The following is a 16,755-nucleotide window of genomic DNA, read 5'->3' as shown; positions in this document are numbered from 1 at the left end:
CTTCCTCCCCACTCTCTTGCTCCTCCCCTTTCCCTTCCTCCCCACTCTTGCTCCTCCCCTTTCCCTTCCTCCCCACTCTCTTGCTCCTCCCCTTTCCCTTCCTGTCTTCTTGCGATTCTATCCAACTTGCCCAGCAAAGTCCACCATGGATCTCCCACTGCCCGTCCTCCTCTCCGGAACTCACTCTGGCTGCCAACTCACAGCCCCAGCCCCCAGCAGGCTCTCACCTGGACACGGTCCTTTCGCCCTCAGAGGCCCCTGCAGCCCCGCCACCCACACACCTGCCCAGCCCTTCTCCTCCCTTCACTGCCCAGGTGTTCTCAGCGCGTCCTCGCTGCCCTGGCTCCTGCCTTGGGCCTTGGTCCATCCTCCAAACTGCCTTCCCTGAGGTCCGCAGCCACTGCGCATGCACTGAGGCCCTAAACCCACTCTCCTGAGGGAGCCTGGCCCCTCTACATGCTACTGACCCCAGATCTCGTCCTCCAGCTCAGCCCTCTCTCTTCCAGGTGGGGTCCTTTTGGACACCCCAGGCACTTCAAATCCACATGTCCTAAGGGGACCCTCACTTTCCCTACCCAGTCCCCGTGATTGGGTAGTAAACGACCTCCCACCCTCACTCAGAAACATGCCCTTCCCCCCCACCCCCGCATCCAATCAAGAGCTAAGCCCTGTTCCTTCCACCTCCTAGACGCTTGCTACTCAGTGTGGCTCATGGACCAGCAGCATCAGCAGCTCCTGGGGGTGGGTTAGAAAGGCCCTCAGGCCTCGAATCTCATCACCATCCGGGAGACTCCTCACATGCCTGAGAAACCCTGGCCTGCCATCCCCTCAGCCCCATCCCGCGGCTCCCCTGGCTCCTGGCCTTCACCACCCAACCTTCCTGCTCCCTGGGACATCCCTAATCCGACCTCTAACCTCTATATCAGCGGCCATGAAGTGCTTGAGTAGGACACAGATGCGATACAGTCCCTTTCCTGCTGGTCCCTGCTCCAGCCCCAGCACCCCCTTCCCACCTCCATTACCCACGCCCTGCACCTGGCCCCAGCACCCAATCTCACCTCCCTCACCCAGCCCCAGCACCCCATTCCACCTGCATCACCCACCCCAGCATCCAGCCCAAGCACCCCATCCCACCTCCATCACCCACCCAGCACCCAGCCCCAGAACCCCATTCCACAGCCATCACCCAGCCCCTGCACCCAGCCCCAGCACCCCATCCCACCTCCATCACCCAGCCCCTGCACCCAACACCAGCACCCCATCCCACCTCCCTCACCCAGCCCCTGCACCCAGCCCCAGAACCCCATCCCACCTCCCTCACCCAGCCCCTGCACCCAGCCCCAGCACCCCATCCCACCTCCCACACCCAGCCCCTGCACCCAGCCCCAGCACCCCATCCCACCTCCCACACCCAGCCCCTGCACCCAGCCCCAGCACCCCATCCCACCTCCATCACCCAGCTCCTGCACCCAGCCCCAGCACCCCATCCCACCTCCATCACCCACCCCCTGCACTCAGCCCCAGCACACCATCACCTCCCTCACCCAGCCCCTGCACCCAGCCCCAGCACCCCATCTCACCTCCCTCACCCAGCCCCTGCACCCAGCCCCAGCACCCCATCCCCCCTCCATCACCCAGCCTCTGCACCCAGCCCTAGCACCTCATCCCACCTCCATCACCCAGCCTCTGCACCCAGCCCTAGCACCCCATCCCACCTCCATCACCCACCCCCTGCACTCAGCCCCAGCACACCATCACCTCCCTCACCCAGCCACTGCACTCAGCCCCAGCACACCATCACCTCCTTCACCCAGCTCCTGCACCCAACACCAGCACCCCATCCCACCTGCATCACCCACCCCCTGCACTCAGCCCCAGCACACCATCACCTCCCTCACCCAGCCCCTGCACCCAGCCCCAGCACCCCATCCCACCTCCCTCACCCAGCCCCTGCACCCAGCTCCAGCACCCCATCCCACCTCCATCACCCACCCCCTGCACTCAGCCCCAGCACACCATCACCTCCCTCACCCAGCCCCTGCACTCAGCCCCAGCACACCATCACCTCCTTCACCCAGCCCCTGCACCCAACACCAGCACCCCATCCCACCTCCCTCACCCAGCCCCTCCCTCACCCAGCCCCTGCACCCAACCCCAGCACACCATCCCACCTCCCTCACCCAGCCCCTGCACCCAACCCCAGCACCCCATCCTACCTCCCTCACCCAGCCTCTGCACCCAGCCCCAGCACCCCATCCCACCTCCATCACCCAGCCTCTGCACCCAGCCCTAGCACCCCATCCCACCTCCATCACCCAGCCCCTGCACCCAGCCCCAGCACCCCATCCCACCTCCCTCACCCAGCCCCTGCACCCAGCCCCAGCACCCCATCCACCTCCCTCACCCACCACCTGCACCCAGCCCCAGCACCCCATCCCACCTCCATCACCCACCACCTGCACCCAGCCCCAGCACCCCATCCACCTCCATCACCCACCCCAGCACCCAGTCCCAGCACCCCATCCACCTCCATCACCCACCACCTGCACCCAGCCCCAGCACCCCATCCCACCTCCATCACCCACCACCTGCACCCAGCCCCAGCACCCCATCCACCTCCATCACCCACCCCAGCACCCAGCCCCAGCACCCCATCCACCTCCATCACCCACCACCTGCACCCAGCCCCAGCACCCCATCCACCTCCATCACCCACCCCAGCACCCAGCCCCAGCACCCCATCCACCTCCATCACCCACCACCTGCACCCAGCCCCAGCACCCCATCCCACCTCCATCACCCACCACCTGCACCCAGCCCCAGCACCCCATCCACCTCCATCACCCACCCCAGCACCCAGCCCCAGCACCCCATCCACCTCCATCACCCACCACCTGCACCCAGCCCCAGCACCCCATCCCACCTCCATCACCCAGCCCCAGCACTGCCTTCCCTCCTGTGGGCCTGGCCTTTTTTCTCCTACCTGCCTCGGCACCACAGTTCCTTAGTCTGTGGCAACCTCCTACCACCACCCTCATCCAGTTTGCCAGCTGAGTCCAGCTGTCTCTCAGTTCAGTTTTCTCTTCTCTGATGTCCCAGGGAGGGCAGCTTCTGTATCGTTCACTGCTATATCTCTAGTCCCTGAGTGAGGAACCTGGCATCCCCTCCCCCAGCCCAGGGAGCCCCTCCTGCAGACCAGGGTGGCCGTAGCCCTTGCCCCACCTCCCCACCTCACTGCTGATCAGGAGAGAAGGCCTGTGTCTATGCTGGCGTCCAAACTCAACACTGGAGACCCAAGACAGGGACCGCGGCTCCTGCCGGGGCTGACAGAGGCCCAAAGCCACACAGCTGTCCGTGGCAGAAGGGACAAGTTCCGTACTTGTTGTCTGTGATGCTGTACACCTCAGCGGAACTGGTCAGCCCTGTGTCGGTGACCCCAGCTGCCACAACAATGCGGCCGTCGTGGACAGTGGCCCCGAAGAGTGAGCGGGCGGTGTGCATGGGTGCCAGCTCCTTCCACTCGAACTTCTTGGGGTCATAGACACACATCTTGTTCAGGCACTTCCTGTGGGGTGGAGGGCGGGAGTGAGTGGGGACGCAGCCCAGCCACCCTCGCTGCAGGCGCCTCCAGGGCAGCCAGGACAAACCCCTGACAGTCTCTGGGGGATCCTGCCTCTGCTCCGTGGACTCGATCCAGGCCCAGCCTCACCTGTCGCTGCCTTTGCCACCAATGACGTAGACAAGGTCCATGTGAGACAGCACCGCGTGGCCGTACACTGCGTAGGGCAGCGGGTCCGACTCGCCCCATTTGAATGACCTGGAGGAGACAGAGTGGGGGTGGGCATGCACCCCAGCTCAGCTCAGTCCCCCTCTCTGCACCCATCCACCCATCCACCTAACACATATTGGAGCTGCGTCAGCCATTGCTGGAACTTCCCTGGCCTCTCAGTTCTGTGCTCCCACCCCGCCTCCCAACTGTCCGCCCCTACCCAAGCCCAGCTTTACCTACGCCTGAGGTTCTGGCTCCAACTCCCACCCCAAGCCCTAGACCAAGGTGGCCACCATGCCCTGCCCACCCCTGCGGTGCTCAGCGCTGCCCCTGCCGCACTCACAGCCGGTCGTAGCACATGACGGAGTCCAGGCAGCGCTCACCGTCCTTGATCTCTCTGCCACCGACCACGTAGATGGAGTTGAGAGCCTCTCCCAGGCCAAAGAGGCAGCGGGGCGAGGGCAGCGGTGGCATCCCCAGCCACTCTGAGTCCAGGTGGTCAAACTGCGGGCCGGGTGTGCAGTCAGCTATCACCCCCAGATCCCCTGGCCTCAGTCCAGCCCCACAAAGTCCCACTGCCCCAGGTAGGGCCAGTGCCCCTCCTGCCAACAGGCTGAGAGCCGATGAGCATCCTCCAAGCCCAGGCAGGCTCCCGGCAGCCACCTTTATAGCAGGCGGTAGGGCTCACAGCGTGGAAATGAGGGGCAGCCCTGCAAGGGAGGTCCAGCTGTGGCCTTACTTCCCCAGGCACTGAGGCCTGCCCCCACCCTGCTCTCCACCCCATCCCACTGTTCAGGAAACTTCCAAATGCAGCCCTGCCTTTCACCCTATAAAACCTACAGTCCACGGCCTCGTCCACCTCCACAGCCTGTAATAAAGATATTAATTCTAGGGGCTCATCTTTTGGAAAGTTTTCTGGGGGCTGGGCACTGTGCTGAGTACTTTATCATGACCTTATCATGCAGGAAGAATAATATCCCCACTTACAAACAGAGGCCCAGAGAGAACAAGCAATGTCCCCACCCTGCTGAGCCTGTAGCTGGTGACGCTGCCCTCAGCTCCCTGTGCAACTGAACACAGGGCTTTGTGAGCTGAACCTCGGCCCAAGTGCCTGTCGCCCGTCTTGCTGGTCAGCCTCCCTGAGCACGCCGCTCACCAGGCTCAGCCCCCGTTCTGTCCCTTGTCTATGGGTTCCTGGCGGAAACATGGCCACTTCCCCTTCACATCTCCAAGTCCCACGCCACTGGCAAGGCTCAAACTGACATGGCCAGTCTCCAGGAAACTGTCTGTGCCCTCTGAGATCTCACAGTCACACCCCAACTTAGACCTAGCCCTTCACCCTACTGATCCCTGCTGGGTCTCGGCTTCCTCATCTGTTAAATGGGAGGGCCAGACAGGATGGTGCCCTTGTCTGGGACACTGCTCTGAGCTCCAGGCCAGGACCCTGACACAGACCTTGATCCTCCTCACTGTGCAGGGCCAGGGCCTCCAACATAAGCCAACTTGGGGCAACCACACCCCTGAGACTGAGACTCCAGTTATGCTGCTTTTTGGCAGCTGCCTATTAAATGCCTTCAACCTTCCAGCAGGTGGCAATCAGCCAGTCCATCTCACCCTAGACCCAACGGCGTTCCCTGTGTAGACACAAGACTGCCCCCACCCCGCCCCAGTGCCCAGAGCCCCTAGGGCTGGTCAGGCACCTGAAGGAAGTATGCGCTCATGGGGTCCTCTTTGTTGTCTTCGTTGTAGAAGAGGCCTCCAGCCACGAAGACCTGGTTCTCCTTGGTAACCAGGCTGACGTGGTTCTTGGGGACCTGGCTGGAGAGGGAGGCGCAGTAGCACTCATTGGCTGCGGGGTCGTAGGCCACCGCGCCCTCCTCGCTGACCATGAAGATGAGGTCCTGCAGGAACATGCCGAAACGCAGGGTGTCGTTGAGGATCCCGGGTAGGATGCGCTCAGCCTCCTCCTCGTCCTCCGCTTTGGCTTCGCCCGCGCCCTTCTCGGCCTCCTTGGCAGCGTCCCTCCCCTTCTTCTTCTTGCGCAGCGTGGTGAGGCGGCCCTCGTGCGCGTCTTTCACCATCTGCACCTTGCGCAGCAGCTCGGGCTGGGCGCGCACGAGAGGGTGGCGCTCCACGCGGCTCTCCAGGAAGGCGCGCGGCAGCAGGCGGCAGCGCACGCTCTCGAAGACGGTGGGCAGAGCACGCTGGCGCTCTGCCTGCGCCTCGGCCTCGCCGCTGCCCGCCCAGCGCATGACCGCCTCGAACACCGCCTCCTCCTTCTCCACGTTCAGGCCGTCGCTGGAGATGATGGCGATGAGCTCGTCGGCCGAGAGTCCCAGGAAGTCGGCGTCGCGTGCCACCAGCGTGAAGTGCGCGCAGATGAAGTCGCGGGCGGCCACGGCCAGGCGCGCGCAGTCCAGCAGGAGCCCCAGGCGGAACACGGCCAGGCAGTTGGAGAGGCACAGGCGCTTCTGCAGGAAGGACACGCAGATGGTGAAGATGGACGGGATCTGGAAGCGGTGCGCCGCGGCGAACAGGTCCTGCACGCTGGCCTCGTCCAGCGCGATCTCCGACGTGTACAGGTAGTGCAGCACCTGCGCCACCACGTCCGCCGACACCTCCTCCAGCTGCAGTTCGCCCGCGCTCTCGGGCGCGGCCAGGAAGCGCGCGCGGAAGTAGGGGCTGCAGGCGGCCAGCACCAGGCGGTGGCACGGGAACTCGCGCTCTCCCGCGCGCACCACGCAGTCCAGGAACTTGCCATGGTCCAGCATGTCCTTGAGCCCGTCCTGCAGGAGCGTCTGCTGGTACAGCCGCTGCTCCTCCGCCTGCTCCAAGCCCAGCGCCATGGTGGGGGCCTAGGGTGGGGGGGTGAAAGTGGGGGCCTAGGGTGGGTGGCGGGGCCAAGGGGCTCCTCTCTGCGCCCCTGCTTTCCTGCGGGGCTCGCTCGGACTGCGCAGCTGTCTTCGAAGGGCTATATATAGAGGTGGCCCGGGCCCTGTAAGGCGAGCCGCCTGGCCTCCTGCACATGACGCACAGGGGGACAGCTGGGTAGAGGCCCCCTCCGGGAGAAGCCTTGGCTCAGCCCCGGGGCTCATGGGACATGGTGGGGTGTCCGGGCCCCTTTGAAAGATGAGGGCCTGGCTGCCTCATTTCTAAATGGAGCACGGGGAGGCCGTGACTCCGGATGCTTTGGTCAGGAGAGCCCCTATGGGAGGGGGTGGCCTAAGCATTGGAGCCGGTCTTCCGGGGTCTCCCTCCGTTCCTGCTGCCTGGGTCCATCTGCCCTGGTGCCCCCCGTCTCCCTCCCCGAAATGTACCTCACTTGAGCCCCCGGAGCCTTGGGTTTTCTGTCAGAACTTAGGACATGCTGTTTGCTCTTTACTGGCCCCTTTGCCCTGCCTTTATTTTATTTTTATTTATTTATTTAGAGACTGAGTCTCCCTCTGTTGCTCAGGCTGGAGTGCAGTGTCGTGATCTCAGCTCACTACAACCTCCACCTCCCAGGGTCAAGCCATCCTCTGCCTCAGCCTCCCGAGTCGCTGGGATTACAGGGCCTGCCACCACGCCTGGCTAATTTATTTTTGTATTTTTAGTAGAGATGGGGTTTCACCATCTTGTCCAGGTTGGTCTTGAACTCCTGACCTCATGATCCAATAGGATCAGCCTAAGCCTCCAATAGTGCTGGGATTACAGGTGTGAGCCACTGCACCCAGCCTATTTTATTTTCTAAGAGGCAGGGTCTCACTATGTTGCCCAGGCTGGACTTGAACTCCTGGGCTCAAGCCATCCTTCTGCCTCAGCCTCCCTAGTAGCTGGCACCACAGATATAAGACACCGCTGGCGCTGCCTTACCTTTAAAATGGGAAGAACTTTTCCTCTGTCTGCCCTGCTCTGAGACCCTCCTTCTTGCAAGAAAGCAAGAAGATACCTTAGGTAAAGAAGGTTACCACTTTTCTGTGGGGCCTGGGGCAGGGCAGGTCTCTTCGTTAAGCCTCGGTTTCCCTTCCTACACAATGAGGATGGGGCGAATTCAGACAGTAAGGGCCTCCATTCACCTGTGTTGCTGGAGGTTCAGAAGCACCAGGTGCTGTGTTCCTGGGATACACCTTAGAGGGCTCTCACATTTCTAAGTGTTGGACGTGCTAGAAAATGAATTTCTTAGGATTCTACTCTTCTAGGTATTTAACCCCCAGGGTTTTAACATTCTAGGGAGTGACATTCTGAATTCTAGTGTTTAAAAAGTAACACTGAAAGTTGAATATTTCAGGACTTCAGTTGTCTGTACTCACTGTTCCCGGTGCATCTGAGGCAAGGCCTGAGCTGCCTGGCCATGGGGCCCCGCACCTTGTCTGTGATCTGAGGGACCAGGCTTGAAGCCCAGGTTGACAGCCAGTCTCAATGCCTACCTTGTTCTGGACTCTTGACCCCCTCCCAGCTCCCTTCCCCCCACCCCCGCCCATCACCAGACACACACGCACATTAGCCTCAGTCACCAAGATTAACTTGTTCCCAAAGTGCCAGCGGCTGCAGCTGTGTGTTAAATTTAGCCCCCAGGACACTGGGATGAACTATTATGAGGCACACCCCATCATTCCTCTGAGTCACTTGTTTATAACGTCAGGCCTGGGGGGCACGGGAGAAATGACAGCTGGCTGGGCTAGGGCTGAGTCACCTCCCTTTTGTGATCTCAGCAATATCACTCTGTCCCTTTTTCTTTTTCTTCTTTTGAGACAGAACCTCATTCTGTTGCCCAGGCTGGAGTGCAATGGCACGATCTTGGCTCACTGCAACCTCCACCTCCCGGGTTCAAATGATCCTCCTGCCTCAGTCTCCCGGTAGCTGGGATTACAGGTGCCTGCCATCATGTCCAGCTAATTTTTTTTTCTTTAGTAGAGATGGGGTTTTACTGTGTTGGCCAGGCTGCTCTCAAACTTCTGATCTCAGGTGATCCGCCCGCCTCGGCCTCCCAAAGTGCTGGGATTACAGGCGTGAGCCACCGCGCCCGGCCTCTGTCCCTCTTCAATGGTGCAACTGACCATCACTCACTCACCCCACCAGCAGGTCCCAAAGGGACACAGCACCTGGGCAGGCTCTGGAGGTGATCAGTCCCTGTTGCTGAAAAGACAAGGGCTCACTCAGACAAGGCAGGTGGTGGGCTTTCAGCCCAGTCCGGGACTGCAGGGCATTGTGGCAAGCACAGCCACTGAGGAGACTCGGCTTGAGGGCTGGGCACCTTGGCCAAGTCACAGAGCGGGCATGGGGCGGTGCCAGGATCTGAAACAGATCTGCCCTCCTCCAAAGACTGTGGCAACCCTTCCCTACCTTGCCACTTCCCAAGAATTAACAAAAATGTCATTAATCGTAGTCTCATTTCAAAGACCAGGACAGAAAATACTGGCCAGTTAACTTAGATTTATCAAATGACTTGATGAAATATTTTTAGATGGTGATGGATCCCATAGCTGTCACTCTACCAAGCATTCCAGTAGAACATGTGTATATGGCTCATTCATTCATCATCAAGCACCAGCTGTGCACTGCTTTAAATGCTGAAGAGTCAGCAATCAGGCGTCACGGGACTTACATTTGCCAGGGGGTCGGGGCGAGGGTGGTGGGGGAGACAGAAATACATCAATAGTTATTCAGGGCATTGGACGATGCTCATGGCTGTGCAGACAAGGGGAACAGGGAAGGCGCATGGGAAGTGGCAGGAGGAGGTGGGAACGATTTTAAACGGAGCAGTCAGGATGGACTCACCAAGAGGATCACATTGAGTTGAGTCAGAGGATTCCCGGTGGGGGCGCAGCTGGAGCCAAGTTCCTGAGGCAAGAGAGTGCCTGGCATGTTCCTGGAACAGCTTGGAGAGCGACCGGGCTGGAGCAGTGAATGAGGAGGCGAGTAGGAGGCAAGGGGAGAGGTGAGTGTGGGGACCGTGGGCCCATCAGGACTTCGGTTTTCCTCTGAGTTGAAAGGGGAAACACTGTTATTTATTTATTTATTTTTTGAGATGGCATCTTGCTCTGTTGCCCAGGCTGGAGTGCGGTGGCGTGGGCTCAGCTCACTGCAACTTCTGCCTCCTGGGTTCAAGCGATTCTCCTGTTTCAGCTTCCCAAGTATCTGGGACTATAGGCACCCGCCACCACGCCTGGCTACTTTTTGTATTTTTGGTAGAGATGGGGTTTCCCCATATTGGCCAGGCTACTCTCCAATTTCTGACCTTGTGATCCGCCCACCTTGGCCTCCTAAAGTGCTGGGATTACAGGTTTGAGCCACTGCGCCCAGCCTTATTTTTTGAGGCAGGGTCTTGCCCTGTTGCCCAGTCTGGACCTCCTGGGCTCAAGTGATCCTTCACCTCAGTCTCCTCAGTGGCTGCGACTACAGGCGCCCCGTCCCCACCACACCCAACTAATTTCTAAAATTTTTGTGCTGATGGGGTCTCACTATTTTGCCCAGGCTGGTCTGGAACTCCTGGCCTCAAGGGATCCTCCCACCTTGGCCTCCCAAAGTGTTGGGATTATAGGTGTGAGCCACCATGCCTGGCCTCACTGTTTTTTTAATTATTATTGTGGAAAATACAAATATGTACAAAAGTAGAGAGGATAATATCCTGAGCTCCCATGGACCCATCTCCCCACTTCGATAATTGTCAGGTCTTTGAGTCATGGCCAACCCCGTTTCATCTCTACCGCACCCACTCTATTACTCACCCCCGGAGGTCCCCAGGGATTGTATGTGGGTGTAGAAAAAGAGGGGAGAAAGGGTGACTCCAAGGCTTTTAGCTGAACCAAAGGGAAGATGTCATCTCATTTCATCCTTTCAATTTTTACTGATTTAATCTCCACACCAAAATTATGAGGTAGGTATTATTTTTCCCATTTTACAGAAATTGAAATTCCAATGGCCAGCAAATGGGAAGCAGTCTAATGTTTTAAAAACAGCTCTAATGAGGCATAAGTAGCATGTGACAAACCACACGTATTTAAAGTGTACAATTTGATAAGTTTTGACATATGTATATATACCCGTGAAACCCCCAGCACCACAATCAAGACGGGAACACACCTGTCACCCACGAACCCTTCCTCATCCCCTTTAAAATCTCTCCTCCATCTCTTCCCACACACCCCCCATCACTGATCTGTTGTCACCATGATTCATTTGCATTACCTGCAGTTTTACGTAAGAAGAATCGTGCAGTATGCACTCTTTTTGATTTTTTGTCTGACATTATTCACTCAGTGTAATTATTTTAAGCTTCATCTAGGCTGTCTACTCATATGTTTAACTGGAAGCTCTGCCTTCATTAGGAATCTTAGCATATCCCAGGGTCATTTAAGAGAAGCACTAAGTGTGCCGGGTGCTGTGGCTCACCTGCACTCCCAGCACTTTGGGGGACTAGGGCAGTGGGTGGATCACCTGAGGTCAGGAGTTCGAGACCAGTCTCACCAATACGGTGAAACTCCATCTCTACTAAACTACGAAAATTAGCCGGGTGTGGTGGCATGCACCTGTAGTCCCAGCTGCTCAGGAGGCTGAGACAGGAGGCTTGAACTCAGGACATTTGGGTGGCCACACTTGGTGGCCTTCCTGCATCTCCTAAATAGTCTTCCTATGTTTTGGACAGTTCGCACGTAAGTAGAACTTCTTCTCTGTGGTAGAAAACAGAATTTATTTAAAATCCCAGCTTCCCCAGGAAAACAGACATGCCACTGAGCTCAACCCATCGTATGTGCCGTCCCAAACTTCAGCTCAGATCAGGAAGCAGGGACACGCAGCATCCATGTTTTGACGAAGATGGCTGATGGAAAGCGGTGTCGGAACTTCTGGAGTCGGCTTCCCACTGTCCACGTGCAAGCGGAGGGATCTGTCCCTGCTGGCGCTGGTTTGGCCACGACCTGGGCTATGCAGCCTGTGACCCTGACTGCAGCACTCCTGAAGGTTCTGTCTGATGCCACAGCAGCCAGTGAGGCTTCCATGGTCTGCTGCTAAGAGGACTGTGCGATGTTGAAATTCATTTCAGGAGTATCCTGGCAGCAGGTGCGCACGGCGGAGCCAACGCAGTCGAGAGCATCTCCGATGGCCTGCTCGCCTGCTCACTGACTTCTGGGTTACAGGAGGCCTGTGATGCAAGGAGTCGAGATGCTGCAGATGCTCTTACGTGACAAAGGGACCCAAAGACGGGAGCCCCGAATGCTGGAGTGGACCCATCCCCCGTGTCTGCTGAGAGGGCTGAGAGGATACCTCGCCCATCATTGAGGACCTTGTTGGTGAGGTATGCCGGCGACTTTAACCTGTCAGGGCTGAGTGGGAGCCTTTGCCTTTGAAGTGGCCTCCCTGCTTTCAGGGAGGATAATGGGATCTTAGCATTGACAGTGGCCAAGTAATGGTTCATAAGCTCCAAAGGTAAAATGGGCACGGCCACTGCAATCAGCAGCAGGGCTGGAGCGGGGGTCGTCAGAGGGGACGGAGGGCTGGAGCGGGGGTCGTCAGAGGGGCCGGAGGGCTGGAGTGGTGGTCATCTTAGGGGCTGGAGGGCTGGAGCGGGGGTCGTCAGAGGGGACGGAGGGCTGGAGCGGGGGGTTGTCAGAGGGGACGGAGGGCTGGAGCGGGGGTCATCTTAGGGGCTGGAGGGCTGGAGCGGGGGTCATCTTAGGGGCTGGAGGGCTGGAGCGGGGGTCGTCAGAGGGGACGGAGGGCTGGAGCGGGGGGTTGTCAGAGGGGACGGAGGGCTGGAGCGGGGGTCATCTTAGGGGCTGGAGGGCTGGAGCGGGGGTCATCATAGGGGCTGGAGGGCTGGAGCGGGGGTCGTCAGAGGGGCCGGAGGGCTGGAGCGGTGGTCATCTTAGGGGCCGGAGGGCTGGAGCGGGGGTCGTCAGAGGGGACGGAGGGCTGGAGCGGGGGTCGTCAGAGGGGACGGAGGGCTGGAGCGGGGGTCGTCAGAGGGGACGGAGGGCTGGAGCGGGGGTCGTCAGAGGGGCCGGAGGGCTGGAGCGGGGGTCGTCAGAGGGGCCGGAGGGCTGGAGCGGGGGTCGTCAGAGGGGCTGGAGGGCTGGAGCGGGGGTCATCTTAGGGGCTGGAGGGCTGGAGCGGGGGTCGTCAGAGGGGACGGAGGGCTGGAGCGGGGGTCGTCAGAGGGGCCGGAGGGCTGGAGCGGGGGTCGTCAGAGGGGCTGGAGGGCTGGAGCGGGGGTCGTCAGAGGGGACGGAGGGCTGGAGCGGGGGTCGTCAGAGGGGACGGAGGGCTGGAGCGGTGGTCATCATAGGGGCTGCAGGGCTGGAGCGGGGGTCATCTTAGGGGCTGCAGGGCTGGAGCGGGGGTCGTCAGAGGGGCTGCAGGGCTGGAGCGGGGGTCGTCAGAGGGGCTGGAGGGCTGGAGCGGGGGTCGTCAGAGGGGCTGCAGGGCTGGAGCGGGGGTCGTCAGAGGGGCTGCAGGGCTGGAGCGGGGGTCGTCATAGGGGCTGGAGGGCTGGAGCGGGGGTCGTCAGAGGGGCTGGAGGGCTGGAGCGGGGGTCGTCAGAGGGGCTGGAGGGCTGGAGCGGGGGTCATCTTAGGGGCTGCAGGGCTGGAGCGGGGGTCGTCAGAGGGGCCGGAGGGCTGGAGCGGGGGTCATGAGAGGGTCTGACCCCCAGGGGCCCTTGGGGGTGACTAATGGAGTGTGTGTTTCCTAGCAACGGAAACAGATCGTTTTTCTAACGTTTTACTGATACATATTCTGAATCTGGGTTTGCCTTCCCAGCCTGCCACATTTCTGCTGCTCCCTCCAGCCACAGATTTCATGCCTTTTTCATTTTCATGGAACCAAATTCAACCCTGCTTCTGATCCAGGATCTCATTTTGTAGCAAGAGAAGTGAGGCAAGCCTTCCAGTGAATGATGGCAGATAAAACACATGCTTTTTTGAGCTTCCTTTTGAAAGCTTACTATAACTGAAGTAGAGGGTTAAGAGAAATAAAATATGTAAACTCCCAGGAACATGGTATCAGCATACTCTGCAGGGACAGAGCAGCACAGCCGCAGACTCTGGAAAGCAGGAGAGGTGTGATAAGCAGCGTGGCAGTCCTGATTCTGCATCTGCGATGAGAAGGCCAGAATCCACAGAGAAGGCCCAGAATTGGCAGCACCAGGTACCTTTAAACATACAGGAGAATCAACCACCACCTGGTAGAAGCCAGCGGTTTCATTTCCAAAGAAGACAAACTGGAGGGCTCTTGACTAAGACTCTCAGCAGAGGAAACGGCAGTGCTGCAGTGTGAGCACTGGGCGATGAAGAGCAACTCCATATTCTAAATGGAAAACCCTACTCCCACTCAGCTCCCAGAAAGCTGACAGGCCAGCTATGACCTCCAAACAGGGAACTAAAATTGGAGGATCTGACAGCCCAAGAGAAAAAAAAGATATTAATGAGCCTGGTCAGATCATGGACAGTGAAGCCCACTAATTAACAAGGCCCTTCACACGTGCTGAGTTTCCAATACACTTTTTGATGGAAATGGTTTGGTTGTGTCCCCACCCAAATCTCATCTTGAACTGTGGCTCCCACAATTCCCACATGTGATGAGAGGGGCCCAGCGGGAGGTAACCAAATCATGGGGGCGGGCTTCCGCCTTGCTGTTCTCATGATAGTGAGTAAGTCTCACAAGACCTGATGGTTTTGTAGAGGAGTTTCCCTGCACAAGCTCTTTGCCTGCGCCATCCATGGAAGACATGCCGTCACCCCTCCTTGCTTTCCACCACAAGGTGAGGCCTCCCCAGCCATGTGGAACTGTGAGTCCAATAAACCTCTTTCCTTTCTGAGTTACCCAGTCTCAGGTATAGCTTTATCAGCAGGATGAAAACGGACTCATACAGCGATCTACTTTTTTAAAGGCTTGAAAATACGACTTCTGGCCTGGACAAAATGCTGTGAGCTTGTTTCTACCTGCTCCTTCCTGTCAAGTACAGCTATAAACTATGAACACAATGCAAGAGGCAATCGGAGGACAACTCTGAAAGCTGGCAAGGGAATTAATTATGCATTAGTTCAGGACCCCAAAAATAAAGGAACAACTCAGTGTCAGGATATCTTATGTACCCCTACTCAATGGAAGAAGAGGACCCAGGCCAGGCGTTTCCTGACCCCCAACCTGTCAACAGAAGGCAGCCAAAGCAGGCTCAGTGCTCTCACAATTTGGAGAGGAGTACCTCTGACTCCCCAGGAGCCCGGCAGCACGGGAGGGGACATTACTCAGGTGCCCAACCAACAATCAGCAGGTGGGGATGCCTTCTCCTTTCACACCGGACCTGAAACTCACCTCCCTGCCAAGAGGCGCTGGGCAGCCTGATCTGGGAACATCCCTTGGGCCCTCTCAGGCAGTACCAGCAGGAGCTCCGGCAGCACCAAAGAAACCAGGTACGAAAAGAACACCACAAAGGCTCTGAAAATCAAACTGTCGTTGGAACCTCAGCCCTCAGACCAGGAACTGCATGGTGAATGTGAACCAGGTGACTGAGCGAGCCACCAAGGAACTCAGGGGGCCCAGAGTCTCCTGACATGACAGCCAGAGTATCTGGGGTGCAACTGAGACTCACCTGTCACACCAACAACGAGGAACATCACAACTTGAATGTGAAAAGTATCAACTGGAGCCACCGCGGGGACTAACCAGTTGTTAGAATTATCTGGCGAGGATTTTAAAGAGGCCACCATAATAATGCTTTAACAATTGCACATTTTATTGGAACTAATAAAAAAATTAAAAATATCAGCAAAGAAGAAGTTATATAGAAGGACCAAACGAAAATTATAGAACTGAAAAACATAACCACAAGAATAAAAGCCTACTGGGTAGCCTCAGGAGGAGAGGGGAGATGACAGAAGATAAAATCAGGGCTTGATTGAGGACAGAGCGATAGAATTTACCCAGTCTGAACAACAAAGAGATAATATAGTGGGAACAAATTGTGTGTGTGTGTGTGTGTGTGTGTGTGTGTGTGTGTGTATATGAGAGAGAGTGTGTGTGTGTCAGTCTCAGGGACCTATAAGACAATAACAAAAAATCCACATTTGTATCACTGCATATCATTGCAGTCTCAGAAGGAGAAGAGGAAGAATGAGGCTGAGAGAATAACTAAAGTAATGCCCGAAGACTCCCAAAATTTGGTGAAGACACAAACCAGCACATTCAAGAAGCTGAGAAAACCCCAAACAAAATAAACCCAAAGAAATCCATGTCGAGACACATCATAATTAAACTTTTGCAAATTAAAGACAAAAAGAAATCTCAAAAGCAGCCACAGAGAAACAGCACATCACCTGTAGCTGAATGCCAATTCAAATGGCAGTGGATTTTCATCTGAAACTATGGAGGCCGTTTGGGAGGCTGAAGCACGCGGATCACTTGAGGTCAGGAGTTCAAGACCATCGTGGCCAACATGGTGAAACCCTGTCTCTACTAAAAATACAAAAATTAGCCAGGTGTGGTGGTGTGCACCTGTAGTCCCAGCTACTTGGGAGGCAGAGGAAGGAGAATCGCTTAAACCCAGGAGGTGGAGGTTATGGTGAGCCAAGATCATGCCAGTGTACGCCAGCCTGGACTCCAGCACTCACTGGACACAGTGAGACTCCATCTCTAAAAAAAGCAAAACTATGGAGGCCAGAAGGAAGTGATACAACATATTTCAAGTGCTGATGGAACCATCAGCTGTGAATTTTATATCCAATTAAACTGTCTGTCAGGAATGAAGGAGAAGTAATCCCAGGAAATGCCCACAAAAAGCTTACAGGGACTAATACATGAGTTCAGCAACATTGGAGGCTGTAAGATCAACACACAAACGTTAATTGCATTTCTGTTTACTAACAAGGAACATGTAGAAACTGAAATTTAAAACGTAATGCCATGCACCGTCACTCAAAAGAAAATGACCTATTTAGGCAAAACACACACAGGCTGTGTATGTCAAAAACTGCAGAACGCTGATTAAAGAGGTAATGGAAGAGCTAAATAAA

General features: G+C 57.1%; 1 protein-coding gene and 1 long non-coding RNA gene across 3 annotated transcripts in view; one reads left to right on the top strand and one right to left on the bottom strand.

Moving 5' to 3' along the window:
- The window catches only part of KLHL40 (kelch like family member 40), a 16,037-nt gene extending 4,156 nt beyond the window's left edge, over positions 1-11,881 (bottom strand). For both annotated transcript variants that reach the window (XM_035278668.3, XM_035278667.3), the window contains exons 1-5: positions 9,527-11,881; positions 5,470-6,624; positions 4,113-4,273; positions 3,710-3,817; positions 3,380-3,565 (exon numbers count right to left, since the gene is read on the bottom strand). In XM_035278668.3, coding sequence (XP_035134559.3) covers positions 3,380-3,565; positions 3,710-3,817; positions 4,113-4,273; positions 5,470-6,624; positions 9,527-9,613 — 1,697 coding nt within the window. In that variant the 5' untranslated portion in view covers positions 9,614-11,881. The remainder of the gene's footprint in view (positions 1-3,379; positions 3,566-3,709; positions 3,818-4,112; positions 4,274-5,469; positions 6,625-9,526) is intronic.
- Positions 9,510-16,755, top strand: LOC118148946 (uncharacterized). Its single transcript, XR_008477456.2, has 3 exons — positions 9,510-9,686; positions 11,454-12,041; positions 13,505-16,755. It is a non-coding gene; the product is annotated as an uncharacterized LOC118148946 (long non-coding RNA).

This window comes from Callithrix jacchus, chromosome 17 (assembly GCF_049354715.1).
Source record: "Callithrix jacchus isolate 240 chromosome 17, calJac240_pri, whole genome shotgun sequence".
In the NCBI taxonomy this organism is placed as follows: Eukaryota; Metazoa; Chordata; class Mammalia; order Primates; family Cebidae; genus Callithrix; species Callithrix jacchus.
The sequence above is the reverse complement of the archived record's forward strand: the minus strand, read 5'-3'. Positions and strand labels throughout refer to the sequence as shown.